The sequence below is a fragment of the Cibotium barometz genome, chromosome 16 (assembly GCF_041138505.1).
Source record: "Cibotium barometz isolate CiBa-2024 chromosome 16, ASM4113850v1, whole genome shotgun sequence".
In the NCBI taxonomy this organism is placed as follows: Eukaryota; Viridiplantae; Streptophyta; class Polypodiopsida; order Cyatheales; family Cibotiaceae; genus Cibotium; species Cibotium barometz.
In genome coordinates, this window is record NC_141061.1 from 30801107 (window position 1) to 30818341 (window position 17235).

At 37.2% G+C, this 17235-nt stretch overlaps 1 protein-coding gene across 1 annotated transcript; it reads right to left on the minus strand.

Annotated features, from left to right (window-relative positions):
* Positions 1–5368: 5368 nt before the first annotated feature.
* LOC147630546 (DELLA protein RGL1-like) lies at positions 5369–7392 on the minus strand. The gene has a single exon (XM_086810448.1). The coding sequence runs from the start codon at positions 7214–7216 to the stop codon at positions 5534–5536; it is 1683 nt and encodes a 560-aa protein (XP_086666574.1). The 5' UTR covers positions 7217–7392; the 3' UTR covers positions 5369–5533.
* Positions 7393–17235: the final 9843 nt, after the last annotated feature.

Sequence of the window (17235 nt, forward strand, 5' to 3'; positions counted from 1 at the left end):
AATAAGCATTGCTTAGAGCATGAGATCTTTTACAATGCAAGCAAATATAACAGCAGAAACTCATTAAAAAAGTACTTGATGCAAGAGAGATGGAGAATAATGAGGAAGTACTCTTATAAACCAAAGTTACAAAGTGATGGCTCACCTACCCACCTATGCAGTCCAACAAAGAGCTTTGATGTATATTTAAGTCTACAGACTATGGACAGAGGGTATCATGCACTATAGTACTATAGAAGAAATATAGAAGAGAAGATAGATCTTAATATCTCTAAGATATGATATGAATGGGAGGATCCACCACTAGACTATATAGCGGTGATAATGTAGCTGTTAGCTATTGTCACATACCCATGATTGGGTCTAGACTATATAGCGATGATAATGTAGGTGTTAGCTATTATCACATACCCATGATTGGGTCTAGCAAGTTGAGTCCAATCATACTCCCAATGGGCACATGGTGGGTGCATGAACCAAACCCCGCAACCCAAGATCAGCCTAAGAAAAAGTTGAGAGACTATTTGTACTCCTGACTGGATAGATGGGTACATGAACAAGCCCCATAACGTCCCAAAGATAAACCCAAATAAAAGGTGTCTCCTTCTACTGAAGAGTGTTGCCAATCACCCTTTAGTTAGATGTGTCCTACTTGTCATGGCATTAAGTCTAACCATCTGGCCACACATGGCCAACATTTTGTGGCATCGTGGCCAATATCAAGTGTCTAGATCAGGTGCTCAAGTGCTTAAGATAACTACTACTTCTCCTCATATTATAGAGGGCCTTACAAAATAGGACAACTTATCACCCACATTGAAATTGATGGTGGTGCATCATTGATTTCCAATGCCCTCAAGATCCCTAATTACTGTGGAGAGGTTAGAGCATATATAAAAAACCATGACGAGACCATGATGAAGGGCTATTAGCTCTAGACAGGTGAGAATTGTTAACAAAAACCACAACAATGATGGATAATGATATTGATAGATGGACCATTATTATTAATATGGAGAAGCTCTATGGTTCCATCCACAACCAAAGAAGAAGGCTCATGGCAAGTAGTGTGTAGTGTCTTAGTTCCATAGCCATACTAAAGGGATCATGGCTAGCCAACTAGATAAGATCAATAGTGCTAGACACAACTAAAGACAAAGGATGTTGTTAAGTGGTGTGAAAAGGCTAATTCTAAACATAGATGTGGAAAATCCATAGTGGAGGGATCTTGGATAGTTGGGTGGGGATGCTAATTGGTCATGGCATATAGCCGAATTTGAATACTCAAGGTAAGCCTGGTGCTTGAGGCTCAATACTAGCATAGCTATATTGGAAATGTTTCCAAGACGTGGGTGTAGAAGCTCACTATTAGTGAGAGGTCTTACTGAGATACATATTAAGCCTTATGACTATAGAAGTTAGGTCATGGAAAAGAAGTGTGCAAGGTGCCAATGTTGTGTGGGTGGTTGGGAAGGTTATTAGCCCCACAAGAGTACCTAGAGCCTCTTTTTCCTAGCGTAGCTAGCCTTAATTAGATCACCATTGAAACCATTGATGTACATGCCTTCTAGAAGCATCTTGTTGAATAGTTGAGAGTTTTTGGCTTGCTTGGCATGCAGGTACCATCTCACTCCACGGTTTTGAAACATGTATTTGTGTAGTAACATACACTTGTGCACCAGCTAGTTCTTGTAGAACACTAGAGAGATACTCCTTGGTATAAGAGATTTACCAAAGGTGAGTTATGAGGTATTATAAGTTTCACTAGCCTTATAAGTGCACCTTTGGTGTCTAGAGATATTATGGTGAATCCCACATCTCTAATCATTAAGGTGAGAACATGTTTCACTTGATAATACTCCAGCTTAAATATTTTGAGATTCATCTAAGTAGAGAGATGGTATTCATGTTCAAGGACTTCTTGGTGAAGCATTTCATCAAAGATCTTAACTCCCTATTCGACACCCAACCCTCACTACTAAGCATGAAGGTAGCTCTTAAATTTGGAGTTTAGGTCACATGATGAATATAGATTGTGGTTGGGCTAGGTAAGGGAGTAGTTTATTTTAGCCTGGTGATGATGTAATCTTCTGGAAGGATCTCATGATAGTTTGATGTGTAGATATTGGAACTCTGTCTCCTCCAAATAAAACTTCTCCCTTCAAGACCTTATTAGGGAGTTTAGAAAAATCCCAATTCCCATTTTTCAAGATAAAAAAAAGGGGGACACGGTGAACCCTTTTAAGCTTTTATATTCACAACCAATTGATATGACATATCGTTGATCTTGAAGAGTAGGTTCTAAATCCACATTCTTTGACAACTTTGGATTTGGTATTGTCAAGATACACCAAAAATTATATTGAAAAGGAAATTCCCAAAGTAATGGGATTTTCCTAAACTCCCTACTAATATGGTCTTCTTCCATACTTTTAGATATAGATGCCAAATGGAATTATCTTGTCATGCATGAACTAGCTCATTATGCTGACTTTGTTCAAAATTTGATACCATGCACAACATTTAGCCTCCTTTCCAATAGGTTTCCCAAGGTTCCCTGACATAATTGGGTGTGAAAAACTCTATGCCACATAATGCTAATAAAAGTACAAGTAAGGAGGCCTCCAAACATATTTGATACACCAAGCCAAGAATACCTACATAGTTTGGATACAAGTGGGTCACACAAATACAATCTAACATCCATACAAGGTGTAACCATGGTGAGCCACCCATGAAAAGCTTGTGTGGAAGTAGTTAATTGCCAATTCAACCATCTAGTGGGTTGGTCATGTGAAGAGATTTTGATTCTTGGGATTTACTTGTAATCAAACTCGATGTTGTACTACACTAGAGAAAGCAGGGGTAACCATTGACATGAGGGAGTAGAAGAGGAGAAGAGTGAGTATGTGTGGGAGAAAGTTTATCGTTGGAAAAAGAATTCTAGTCATCCTTAATCGTGTGTTTATGTAAAGTTGTGATTCAAGTTTGAGTTGTGTGTTTAGTGTTCCCAAGTATTAGTTTGAGTAGACTACTCAATGTATAGCAAGAAAATTATAGGGGCTATATATGGGGGTATGGCTATTTTATTGGAGTCTCCAAAAATTCATGGGCTATCATAGATGGAAAGTTTTAGCTATTTGTTTCGAACAATTTCCCTAAAATTATAGTTTCAATTGAGTTATGGAGAAAGATTTTCCAAAATGCCAATACATAAATTTATCAACCATGATTGTAATTACAACTTATCACATATAATTCAAAATCACACTATATGCTAGTACTCAAGATCATCTAAAAAATATAATTGCCAATCTATCTTTATTTATATCATGATATTTAGTACCTCTGATTTTTACCATGAGCTTGATGCTATTGAGATGTCTAGTTTTGGATGTTTTTCCTTTTGTAGGATTAATAACTTTAGAAAAATCCCCACTTTCTCATATTGTGTGATAGGTTACCTTGTTTAGCTTAGTCTCTTGGTATGTTGGGATGTCAAGACACGTGCATGAAATGGATTTAATATTTTACTTGGTTTGGATTGCACCAAGTATGACCATCTTGTACTTCCTTACACTTTGGGCGCTTGAGGCCACAATAGTGATTCTCAAGACATTTTAGATAACAAAATTTCATATAGTGAGGCAAGACTATAACCCCCTCCCTCCATACTTTTGCAAGGTTCAACAAAACGTATCTATGTAACTTAAGGATTAATGAGCAAAACATATGTGTACCTCTTGCAATCTATAATATAGAGGCGGATAATTAATGGGACCCAGAAAGCACAAATGATAGACAAACTTTTATAAAAGAAATCTAAAGTCAAAAAGGTTGAAGGTTATACAATCTCTAGCTTGTGCAAGTACACTCAACAAAAAATATAAGCAAGCACCTCTTTTTCTTGGGTAGCCAATGCACACACAGACAATACCTTGCATCAATCTAATATAGGTATGCATTAGTTCTTTCTTGAATCAATCTCTCTCTCTCTCTCTCTCTTTCTTTCAAAATATATGTGTGTGCTTTTTGGAAAGGAGGAGACCTATTTGCCAAAGCGCTTTGGAAAGGAGGAGACCTCATGCTTGGATAGAATTACAAGCATGGGATGCCACAATGAGTGAAACTCGATAGGTTTTATCTATTCTCTTATGTTACCATAGCTTATGTAGAGGCTTATATTGCCACCTCTACAACAATTTCTCTCATCGACCCTCTTATGAACACTTATATTAATAATTTTATCAAGGTCTTATAGAGACTATATCATATTCCAAATTGAACCTTTTATGAACACTTCTATGTTAATGATTTTATCAAGGTCTTGTCGAGAATAATCTCGAATTCCAAACATATACTAAAAGAAAATTTTCACTTTTAAACTCTCCTTTTGTTTGTACAATTGTGCATTTTCTCCTTTGGATCATTTCTTTTAGACTTTCCTTTTGTTTGTAACTTTGATAATTTTTCTCCTTCCATCTCTCTCTGTCTCTTTCTCTCTCTCTCATCCTTGTGTGCATGTGTGTGTGGATTTTGTTACAATTGTTGATTTAATGATGTGGATGAGAATTTTCAGAAACCAACAAAATGATGATGTTTAGGCATAGCAAGTATGTTAACTTCACATCATATGCGAGTGCTACAATTTTTTTAAACTGGAGATTTGGATGATAATTTTTTTTAAAACTGGAGATTTGGATGAGAATTTTCAGAAACCAACAAAATGATGATGTTTAGGCATAGCAAGTATGTTAACTTCACATAATATGCGAGTGCTGCAATTTTTTTAAACTGGAGATTCTAGAGTTGCTCTACTCCTATTTACTTCTAGCAATGACAATAAAACTCCAGAACTTGTGAGGTAACACAAGGCCTTAATAGAAGGGTTTCTACGCCTGGAGTTGCAAAAGAAATTTGCAAACTTGAGAACTTGTGAGGTAACACGAGACTTTAATAGAAGGAATTTCTACTCCAAAAGACATTTGCTTAAGAATGGCCATAAGAAACTTGAGAACTTGTGAGGTAACACAAGACTTTAATAGAAGGGGTTTCTACGCATGGAGTTGTAAAAGAAATTTGCTCAAGAATGGCCATAAGTTTGGTCATCCAAAAAATGTGGCCTTTTTTTAAATTTGGTTGGATTAAGAAAGTACAACACAACAAACACACCCATGCGTGCCACCGCTTGCACATTAGGGCATGAACCCATGACCTTGGGACTCTTAAGCAACTCCTTTATCCACTGCAATAACTTGCGGTTAGATAAAAAAGGGCATTTTAAAAAGCTTAGAGCCTCGTCGCACAAAAACGAAAGGTCAATTAATAACTATGATGAAAGACAGTCTCCAACTCAACCAAAGCTGTGTGTAATCCTGTCATTAGGGTTTGCATAATTTATGATATGCATAACGTTATGATACATGGCTAATTACAAGCCTGCACATCCATATTGTACAAAACAGGTCATGTTAACACATGATATGAAGCAACAAACTTGAGTTGTGTTGAGATGATGTAAAACTCACGATCTTTAACGCCATGCTCCAATGGCCATGAGGGCTGTGCCATTCCACCGAAGGGTGAGAGCCCCATGGTCTTCTGTCAAGCTATAGCCATTAGGGTAGTAGAGGTTGAGAAGAAGCTTGGCTTGGTTGATTGCCGTGGGGCTGAGATGGGCATTCTTGAAGCCGGCCTTTTCCAATCTCTTCATCCATTCAAGCATGGTTTCATGTCTTTCCACTCTCTCCAAGCCTTCACAAGCTATGATGCTCCCTATTTTGCGACCAGCTAGCAACCTCTCCATCTTCAATCTAGCTTGGGATATGGGTGGGAGAGCTGCATCCAATGAATCAAAGACTGCAGCATAGTACTTTAAGCACTCCACAAACCTGTTCAAAAACAAAGGGCTGTTGTGGTCTGCATCATTCTCTGCAAGCACAAACACCTTGGGCTGTATTGCCTTCAAGCCTTGTATAAACCCATCCACACATTCATCCCCTCTGTGCAGCAAAGTATGTAATTGCCCAAGACTGCTTATCACACAAATCTCCTCTTGCCTCACATCAAGCATGCCCACATCAAAGCTTTGCAACTGCACTGCAATTGGGCAATACTCAAATGGCACTTGCAAGGTTCTAGCCATCTCCTTTAGCTTTCTTCCTGTGCTCATCAAAGGCTCTTCAGAAGGACCTATTGCTGTTAACCTTAGCTTAGGAGGCCCATTGGGCCTTAGTGCCACAGCTTGAAGAAAAGCTGCCCATTGCATGCCATACCCTATATGCAGATCAACAAGATGAACCTGTGTATCTGATATGGTTGTGTCTAATATAAGCTGATTAAGGGTTAGATGGCAAAATTTTCCAATCGGATTTACATTGTAAAAAACACAGAAGCTTTCCAGCATGTCACTCTGTGGTAGAGGTGTTTTGAGACGGCGGAGAAATCCCATATATGCACTGGGACTAATCCTAGCTTCCAGTGCTTCGGAAATGTACACAGCCAAGCGTTGCAAGTGGCTCCCATGTTCGGATGACAACTCTTGCAAACGACATAGTATCACGCTTGCTAGCTCTAGGTTGTCTTCAGAAACTGCCTCTGCACAGGCTAGTAGAAGATGAAGAAGTTTAAGGTTAATCATCTGCTTAATCTCGCTTGATTTCTCTGGATCTTCATGTAATTCTTCCTCTGTGGCCGGATGATTGATTAATCCCTCTTCTGCAGCTACGGCCGAGAAACCCTCTATGGTGACATCGAGATGGTGCGGGAATTTGAGCAAGACATCTTCTGATTCACTGGCACTGCTAGATGGAGTTAGTCCAATAACTTGATCAGGATGAGGAGCTGTTATAAATCCCGTGCTTTGATCTGTATCAGGCGCAGGTGCTAAGTCTATGATTTGGTTACTCATGAGAGAGAGTGTTTGCTCTCTAGATGTGGGGTCTTGCTGGTGAAATGCTGTTAAATCTGCTTCATGCGCCGGACTGTGTGATCTTTGCTTTTCATCAAGGGGCTCAATATCGTGCTGTTCGAAATCACACTCCATGAGCTCTGTAATGAACGTGACATCACAAAGTGTGTTTTCTGCGTGTGCATTGTGTGATGAGGTGCTGGGCTGCACGCTTTCCATAAGAAACTGCTCTAGCTCCCATCCTTCAAAGGCTATATTTGCTGCAGTTGGAGGCTGATCAAGCTGGTAGGGATCAGAAGCTGCCATAGCTGCTGTGATCACAAACTTCTATTTCTACATTAATCACGGATACCAATAAGCGCAGTAGTGCCTTAGGAAACCACTCGTCATATGCGCGCGCGCGAACACACACACACAGAGAGAGAGAGAGAGAGGGGGAGAGAGAGACCTATGAGCAGACCACCCTAAGGTGTGTTGGCTACAGGAAGAACGAGAAAGACGGGGCAATGGGAACCACGCGCCCGTGTGTGTGTGTGTGTGAGAGAGAGGGAGAGAGAGAGAGAGAGAGAGAGAGAGAGAGAGAGAAAGAGCGTCTGTAGCTGAGAGAGAGAAGAGAGAGTGAAAGCGCCTGTAGCAGAGAGAGAGAGAGAGAGAGAGAGAGAGAGAGGGGGGGGGGGCGGGGGGACCCAAAGAAAGTGGCAATGGGCGTCTTTAGCTGAGAGAGAGAGAGAGAGAGAGAGAGAGAGAGAGGGAATCCAATGGCAACGGGCGTCTTTAGCTGAGAGAGAGAGAGAGAGGAGCCCGGAGCATTTGTGCAGCCTTTTGACGTGAGAACTTAGTATGGCTGCCATGAGCGTGTAGCTAGAGAGAGAGAGAGAGAGAGAGAGAGAGACTCGAGAACGTGTAGAGTACCAGAGACTCCACACACACACACAGAGAGAGTGACGCCTGTATGACAGGCTCTAGTGGAACGCACGCGCACCGCCCTCAATACCCGGACTTCTTCTGTAACTTTCCTTGCCACTTCATCCTTGCCCACCACCATACCGCCTCCAACTAGACACATCAGGGTTCCTTTCAACGACCGTGCGCAGCTCGTGTTTTTAACTCTAAATAGAGCGCTCACGAAGGTGCAGTCTTCGAAGCCCTTTCTAAAAATTGATAAAAATCCCCCCATTTAAGTCAATCTAAATAAGCAAAAAATAAAGGACACGTATCTCATAGCTCGAAGCCCTTTCTAAAAAAAATTAAAAACCCCCAATTTAAGTCAATCTAAATAAGCAAAAATAAAGGACACGGTATCATAGAAGGTTTTCATATATGGCTCGGAATATTTAAAAATTTCTCTATTGGTAAATTCTGCAAATTTTATCTATAAAACTCCTCAAAATTCTCCAAACTTCATACCTTCTATCTTAAAGTTAAAAGGTATGTTTCCTTCAAACTTTAAATTAAAAGCTATGTTTTGAATATTCAATGTACGATCACACTATACGTGGGTATTTTTTTGGTATTGATCCTCATCTATTGTCAGCATATCCCATGTCATGTTACATAATCATGTACATTGATTCAAAAATATAACTCATTTTAAGTTTATGTATACATAACTCATAATGTCAATGACAGTTCATATCACTACTCACATAACCCGGTCTGTAGTGTAATTTTATCGGTTGAAATTCAGAAAACTCGGTTGGAATTTGATTGTGTCTTTAATTTTAAAGGATAAAATTTGTATCTTCTAGTTATCAATCTCGGCATTTGTATGATTTTACTGATTTTCAAGTCTAAATCTCAGTTTAGCGTAAGCATTGCCTTTAATTTTAAAGGTTGAAAAAAACATTTTTCTCGAGCACTAGTACATATTAGGAGCTTCCACGATTACAAAATAGGAAGTCAATTTGATATTTAACATCCACAACGGTGACCTGAGCAAATTATGATTCCTCTTCTAAAAAACGAGGCCTCTTTCACTAAACTTAAAATCCACGTGCGTTTTGGCCCACTCGGGACTCTCTTAATCAAAAATATTACTTGTCATAGTACTCTTAGTTTCACACTTAGACTTCAAACATTCTATCTTATTAGCAATGCAACACATTATCCTAAGTGCTAATATGATTAGGAAGTAGAAAGTTGATTTCATCTTTAACATCCACCAATGGGTGATCAGAGTAAATTATGATTCATTTTTCAAAAAATGAGGCCTCTTTCACTCAACTTAAAATCCACGTGTGTTTTGGCCCACTTGGGACTCTCTTGATCAAAAATATTACTTGTCATAGTACTCTTAGTTTCACACTTAGACTTCAATATTTCTATCTTATTAGCAATGCAACACATTATCCTAAATGCTAATATGATTAGGAAGTAGGAAGTCTCATCTTTAACATCCACCAATGAGTGACCTAGGCAAATTATAACTCCTTTCAAAAAAAATGAGGCCTCTTTCACTCAACTTAAATCCCATGTGTGTTTTGGCCCACTTGGGAATCTCTTACTCAAAAATATTATTTGTCATAGTTAGTTTCACACTAAGACTTCAAACACATTATCCTAAATGTTAATATGTAGTCAAGTCAAATCATAAGCTCCAAAACATGAGAGATATGACTTCGTTTTTCAAACAAAAGTAGTGTAAAAAGTAGTAATGTTTTACATAGGTAAATGTTCATAACTTTCATATTTTATCCTTACCATACATCTTCATAACTCATGTCTCTTGAAAAAAAAAACTCAAAACCAAAGGGGTATTGGTTTGCTAGGGTGTATCAATATTTTGTGAGGCTTTAACTTGGGGTATTCACTTATAAAGTATGTAGCCTATCACTTATGTTTCAACATAAGGACATTTTTTATTTAATTTATGAGAGAATTTTATTTACAAAAGGGTGCCATTAATAGGATTTTATTTACAAAAGGGTGCCATTAATAGGATTTTGAAAAGAAGTTACAGATTTGTATTGAAAAAGGGTTAAGTTTAAATATGCAAAATCTACAAATAAGGGATTTTAGATATAGTCCTTGAACACACGTGATATACTAGGTGTACATGTGGAGAATTCCCCGAGGGTTTTAAGCTTTTTTATGAGGCTATCAACTTGTTATGGCCATAGCTTTTGCATGGCTTGTAGGATTATCACAATATATATTACTAAGTTAATCTATACATCTATTAAAAAAAAAGGCAAATCCTCATTCGTTACAAGTTATTTTGAGCCATTGTTTTTCTTGACTATCCTATTGTGAAGCTTGCACAATTTTTCCATCTGTAACATTGAAAGTTAGCATGTTTTCTTTTTCCTTCTGAATTCAAGGTGCATTTGCATCTTTATATTTTGTGGAGAGCCTACAAAAGCCGCTTTATAAGCAAAAGCACCCCTCAAATTTTCCACTCTCCTCAACCTCAAATATTACGTCTCTCTCTCTCTCTCTCTCTCTCTCTCTCTCTCTCTCTCTTTGTTGTAATCTATCATGCAAACATCAATAAGCACACATCACCAAGAAAAAGCAAAAAGTTGATTTCTATATTCAAGTTTGTCAGATCCCTCCTTCTCTAAAATAAATGACATTTATCTTTTTCTTTTTTACAGAGTCGAAATCCAACTTGTGAATTTTTCTTATGTAGCAAGCTAGAAAAATTCAAGCTCAGCATTATAAGGGGCTATAGTAGTAATTTTTTTATTCTAAGACTCAGAAATAGATAATAATAGATCTTTTTAAAATTTTATAGGGCAATGGTATAGTTAATATTAGACTAGAAATTTCTTAATGGGAAAAAAGCTATAAAATGCTTAAGTAGAGAATTATTGGGGGTTTTTGTGATAAATCTTGATTCAAATTGGGCAAGGTACATTAGCAATTTATTAGACAAAAATAACAAAGTAATTTTGAAAAGTATAGAAAATTACTCCTATGAATTCTTGTGAAGGGTGAAAATTCAGGCCAGTGTAAGTGGCCGATCGGTCACCTAGGTGGGTCACCTAGGTGTGTGTAGATTGCAACCTTAGTCAAGTACACCTTATTAATAAGGGTCTTGCTGCTTAAGGGATCCTGCTTACCTATTTTAGCTATGTGTTCTCCATACCTCATTCTAGAATGGGAAGGATGCTTCTTATTTCACCTCCTACCATTCTCATTCCATGGGAGGCCAGCACACCTTTTGTCTACTAGATCTGGCCTCATGGCAAAATGTAGTTTCCCTTTTTTTGCATATTGTGTCCTACTACTAATCCCCACTCTTAGGTACTTTTGGAGTTGTTTCTATTGCTAGATGACTATTTCTTTCTCTCTAAAAGTCAAGTTGTGTGTGAATAGTGTCCATGGTTTCCAAGACATGAAACTGGATTTGGCCCATCTCTTCATGACAAAATGTAGTTTCCCTTTTGTTGCCTATTGTCTCCTACCTACTACTACCCCCCTCCCCGCTCTCAAGTGCTTTTGGAGCTATTTCTAGAGCTAGATGACTACTTCTTTAGGAGTTGTTTCTAGACCTAGACGACTACTTCTTTAGGAGTTGTTTCTAGACCTAGACGACTACTTCTTTTGGAGCTGTTTCTAGAGCTATCGACTACTTCTTTCTCTCCCAAAGTCAAGCTGTGTGTGAATAGTGTTCATGGTTTTTTCCAACACATGAATCCAATCCTTAGAGTCATCAAACTGTGGAAGAGGCTTGTACTCTTTGTAAGAATTCTAGTTTTTAGCAATTAAACTTTCCCTAGCATTTAGTTAAACTAGCAATTCTAGTTTTTAGCAATTCTAGTTTTTATAATTACTAAAAACTAGCAATTCTAGTTTTTAGCAATTAAACTTTCCCTAGCATTTAGTTATGCCTCTAATGTGTTGGGAAGTATTTTAGAGAGTGCCATGGGAAGCTACTTCTTGGAGCTTTCTTATTCTTTTCTCTTTTTCTCTCATTTTTTAATTAGAGAGCTAATTTTTCATAAAATGAATCAAGGGTAATTAATTTACTAGATTAGGATTATACGTAATGAGGGTATTAAGAGAAACATTTGGGATTGTGTGGATAAACAAATGCCCTAAATCAATTTTCTAGTAATGCTAGACTGCTTGCAAGAATTTTTTCCATAGAAATTCTTCACCTTCCTTATGATTTCTTAATTATTAAGTATTGTAAGCATATCTTCAAATATCTCTTTTATGGTTTGTAGGAAGATTAAAGATTAATTCCAATTCTATTTATTTCCCAAAAAAGAGTAATTATTACTGCTAAGTTTGTGAGTTAATATGGTTAGTATGGCTTAGGGTTTGATAAATAGAAAAAGGATGTTTGACATTTGTAATAAAATTGGGATTGAGAGAGGTTAAAATATCCTTGTATCAGGCATAACAAAAGATATGTTTTCCTTATGCTTTGTAATAAAATTGGTATTTAGCAAGGTTAAATTATCCTTGTATATCGGGCATAACTCAAGATTGTCTTCCCTCTTATTGGTACTATGAGAGAAGGAAGGGAGTTTTGAGAGTGTATGAGATTAAATAGAGCCTTTATTTCCTTATTAGTGAAAAGCTTAGTGTGTGTGAGTAAAAAGAACTATCTTCTCTTAAATTTTGGTCTTGTTGTTACTTCTTAGAAATAAGCTACAAGTTATGGTGTCAATAACTTTGATTTGATCCATAGAAGCTACCTTCTTGAAGTGGAATAGTTGAGTGGGTGAGCTAAAAAGAAATGAAAATGAATATGCCAAAGCAGTACGAGAATCTCTTTTTCATAGGAAGAATATTGGAAGGTTACGATGCTTTCAGAACATTGCAATGATGTCTTTTCACAATTGTTATCTCAAATAATTTATATTAAGACTAGTAATAAGGATTGGAACCAGGATTGATCTATTTAGAGATATACAAAAAATAAAAAAACCACGGTATTTGGAAACTGATAGTGTGTGTGTTGGTGAGGTTCCATTATCTATGCAAGATGGAAAAATGAAGGACCTGATTGATGTACTTCATGTTTAAAATGTTACAAAACACCTGGTTTCTATTGGACAAATAGTTCAGCAGGGTCTACGAGTGAGGTTTAATCCTCATCGATGCTATGTAGAATATTTTAAAAACTAGTGTCGTGTGGTTGCAAAGGGGAACATAATTAGTAGAATATTTACATTGGATGTAACACATGCATGAAGTGAAGGTTGTAATGTTTGCACATGGTACAAGTGTGATTGCAAACATTGATGTTTGGCATAAATACATTGGCCATATCTTGGAGGAGGTCACTATGTAAAAATCATATACATCATGTGCATTCAAGCCCTATATATAAAATCCCTTATTTGTGAATTAGGCAAAAAAAAAGAACCGTGTTTCTTTATAAACTTACAATTTTTTTTCAAAATCCTTTAAATAATACCCTTATGTAAATTTATCTCACAAAAAGAAATAAAATAATTCCTTATGTTGAACTCTCCTGCTATTTCACATATTGTTTAAGTGAATTCCCCGAGGTCATATCAATATTTAAAGTGGATGAAATGCACAAAGTAGGTGAAGTATGTACATTGAGAAAACAATGAAAGCATGCATTTCCACGACAAGAATGTAAGGCAAAGACCATTGTATGTGGTGCATTTCCAATGTTTGGGGACCATTAAAGATGGAAATAATTAAAGTATGCCACTATTATGTATCTTTCACATTTATGACCATAGTAGGAAGGTGTGTGTGTGTGTATACACATTCATGAAAGAGAAAAATGAAGTATTTATGCACTTTCAAAGCGTCAAGGCTATGGGTAAGACAAAGGCATGCACATAAAATACCTAAGATTGGTGGGGGATAATATTTCTCCAATCAATTCAATAATTATTTAATAGAGCATAGGGTAAAGAGGTAGGTTCACATGCAGCTACACCCCACAACAAAATGGGGCTTCATAAAGGAAGAACATGCATATAGCAAAAGTTGCCCGTGCATTGATGAATGAGAAAGGAATGCCTCTTTTTTTGGGCTAACAATTTATAATATGAATAGAACCCCTATTTCATAGCATGACACCTTAACAATGTTTTTTTGATAGAAAACTAGATTCGTCACACTTAAAAGTTTTTGGATGCATTGTATATATATATATGTACCAGATGAGGTGAGAAGAAAAATGAATCCCAAGGTAAAAAAATACATCTTTATTGGGTATTTATTCCCTTGGGCATAAAGGTTATAAATGCTATGCTACTACTACACATGGTATGCAACTGATCAGGGATGTTATTTTTGATGAGATGAGTAGCTAGTATACACCAGTGATATTTTATAGAGGCTGATGTAAACAAGAATGTGGCTGCAAAAACAAATGGAGAGCACCAATCACATGTGTTTAGTGGACCACAAGAGTCCTCAAGCAGTGGGTCTATTGTTAAAAACCAAGAAGGTTAAGGTAGAATGTTAGGAATTGTGACACATCATTTGGTGGTTCTACTAGATGTGCTGAAAGTTCAGCAAATTTACATGTATCACAAAAGGAAAAAGAGAAGGTGCATCAACCTTTCATATTTTCTAATGCCTGATGTTCCTACATGTCATTCTTTTGTTAATGGGGATAGTGGCTTAGAACAAATCCTTGATGAGGATTTTGTGATTGCCATTATACCTCGTGTGTCTTTTCCAAAGAAGTGTTGAGAACACCTCGTAGTGACACGTCATTTGGTGGGTACCACATACGATGAAAATTCACCAAATTCACATGTGTATCATAAAAGGGAAAAGGGAAGGTGGATCAATCTTTCATGATTTTTTTAATGCCCAATGTTTCACTAGGTCATTCATTTATTGATGGTGGGGATAGCGGCTCAGAACAAAGCCTTGATGAGGACTTTGAGATTCCAATTGTTGTTACACCTAGTGTACAAAGAGCCAAAGCAATGTTGAGAATAGTTTGTAGTGATCTAAGTGTATGCAGATCTACAAGGGTCAGATATCTAGTTGATAGGGTTGAGATATGATGTACATAGAGCCCACCATTATGATCAAAGCAATACAAGAGATATAGCCCACATGTTTTGAAAAAATCATTTAGACATAAGTGTTGGGAAGATGCCATAGACAAAGAGTTGGCTACACTGGATGCAAATGAAACATGGGAGCTGGTACCTAAGAAGGCAATTGGGTGCAAGTGGGTCTACAAAATAAAGCAAAATAACAATGGGCATATGAGTAGTTATAAGGAAACATTGGTAGCCAAAGGATATGCAACAGATGTGTAGCGTTGAATATGAGGAGACTTTCAAAACTATGAGAGTAGTCATTGCTATGGTTGTAGTTAAGGGATTTTATTTACATCAAATGGATGTAAAGAATGCTCTTTTACATGGTGATTTATAGGAGGAGTTCTACATGGTGCAACCACCAGGATATGAGAACCATGCACACCTAGATTTTATTTGCAGGGCTGCATGGAGCCTTGTATAGCTTAAAGTAGGAACCTACAACATGGTTAGATAATCTGGGAGAATATAATGTCCCTAATATGTTTCATATTCCACAAGAGTTTCACTTTATGTGAAAAAATCTGATAGGGACATAATTTTAGCAATCATCTATTTTGATGACTTGATTGTCATTGGGGATAATGATGTTGACATTTATGAGACCTGTGAGGATTCTCCTTAAGAAAACGTCTAAAATAAAGGATTTGTGTGAGTTGTGATACTTTCTAAGTATGGAGGTGATTAGATCACGTGATTAAAACAAAGGATGTAGGTGAGCTATAAAAAAATTAGGAGTATAGAGGTTATTAGATCACCTGATTGGAATTGGGTTTTATAGAGGCAGTATGTTTTGACATGCTATCCAAGTATGATGGGTTGTAAGACAATCTGAGTGCCATTGGAGCAAAACACAAAACTTGCCCATAGGTACAGGTGATTTTTTGGAGTATAAATCTCGGGGGGAGGGGGGGTGGGTCACTCGTAAATATGTAAGCGTAACACGTTCGTTCAACAGAAGGGATTTTGTAAATCTCCTTTTTACACATTTTCTACATAGAGAAGGGTACCATTTAAAGGGGGTATTTACAGTTTGAATAGAAAAAGGGTGTGTTTTATACATGAAAAAATTACAGATAAGGGGTTTTTTATTTAGGCCTTGAATGCACATGATATAGAGGGCTTACATATAATGACCCCCCCTCTCCGAGGTATAAATGCATTATAGGGAGTTTGATCTACACGAATATCACCAAGATAGATTTGAGCTATGATGTTGGCTTGGTGAATCACATTATGTAGGCCTTGAGGAAGCCACACTCACTTTTGGTTGCGTGGTTAGATAATCTGGAAGACTATATATGTCACTAATGGGTTTCATATTCCACAATAGTTTCACTTTATGTGAAAAAACCTGACAGGGACATTTTTTTAGCAATTATCTATGTTGATGACTTGATTGTCACTGGGGATAATGATGTTGACATTTATGAGATCTCTGAGGATGTTCCTTAAGAAAAAGTTTAAAATAAAGGATTTTGGTGAGTTGCGATACTTTCTAAGTATGGAGGTGATTACATCATGTGATTAAAATAAAGGATTTAGGTGAGCTATAATAATTTCTAAGTATAGAGGTTATTAGATCACGAGATGTGATTTGGCTTTTGCAGAGGCAGTATGTTTTAACATGCTATCCAAGTATGATGGGTTGTAAGACAATTTCAGTGCCATTGGAGCAAAACACAAAACTGGCCCATAGATACAGGTGATCTTTTGGAGTATAAATCTCAGGGCGGGTGGCGGGGTGGGGGGGTGTCACTCGTAAATATGTAAGCGTAGCACATGGGCTCAATAGAAGGGGGTTTTTAATCCCTTTTTTACACATTTTCTACATATAAAAGGGCACCATTTAAAGGGGGTATTTACAGTTTGAATAGAAAAAGGGTGTGTTTTATACAAGAAAAAATTACAAATAAGGGGTTTTTTATTTAGGCCTTGAATGCACATGATATAGAGGGTTTACATATAGTGACCCCCTCCCTCCGAGGTATAAATGCACTATAGAGGGAGTTTGATCTACATGTATATCACCAAGATAGATTTGAGCTATGATGTTGGCTTGGTGAAACAAATTATGTAGGCCGCCTTGAGGAAGCCACACTCACTTTTGGATGCGGCTAGGAGGAGACTCCAAAGGCCATATTACACTATGGACTTTTCTATGAGGCTAGAGTACAGGTACATATACATGGATATACAGATATAGACTAGGCTAGTAATGTCTCACATAGGAGATCTACGACTTAATTTTTTTAGTTGAGATGGTTTCTTTGTTGAGTTTAGAGGCTATTACATCCTACTATGCCAGCATGTGAGGTA

Bases quoted from the DNA above. Each gene is read 5' to 3' on its own strand.
- LOC147630546 (XM_086810448.1), bottom strand. From the start codon at position 7,216: ATGGCAGCTTCTGATCCCTACCAGCTTGATCAGCCTCCAACTGCAGCA.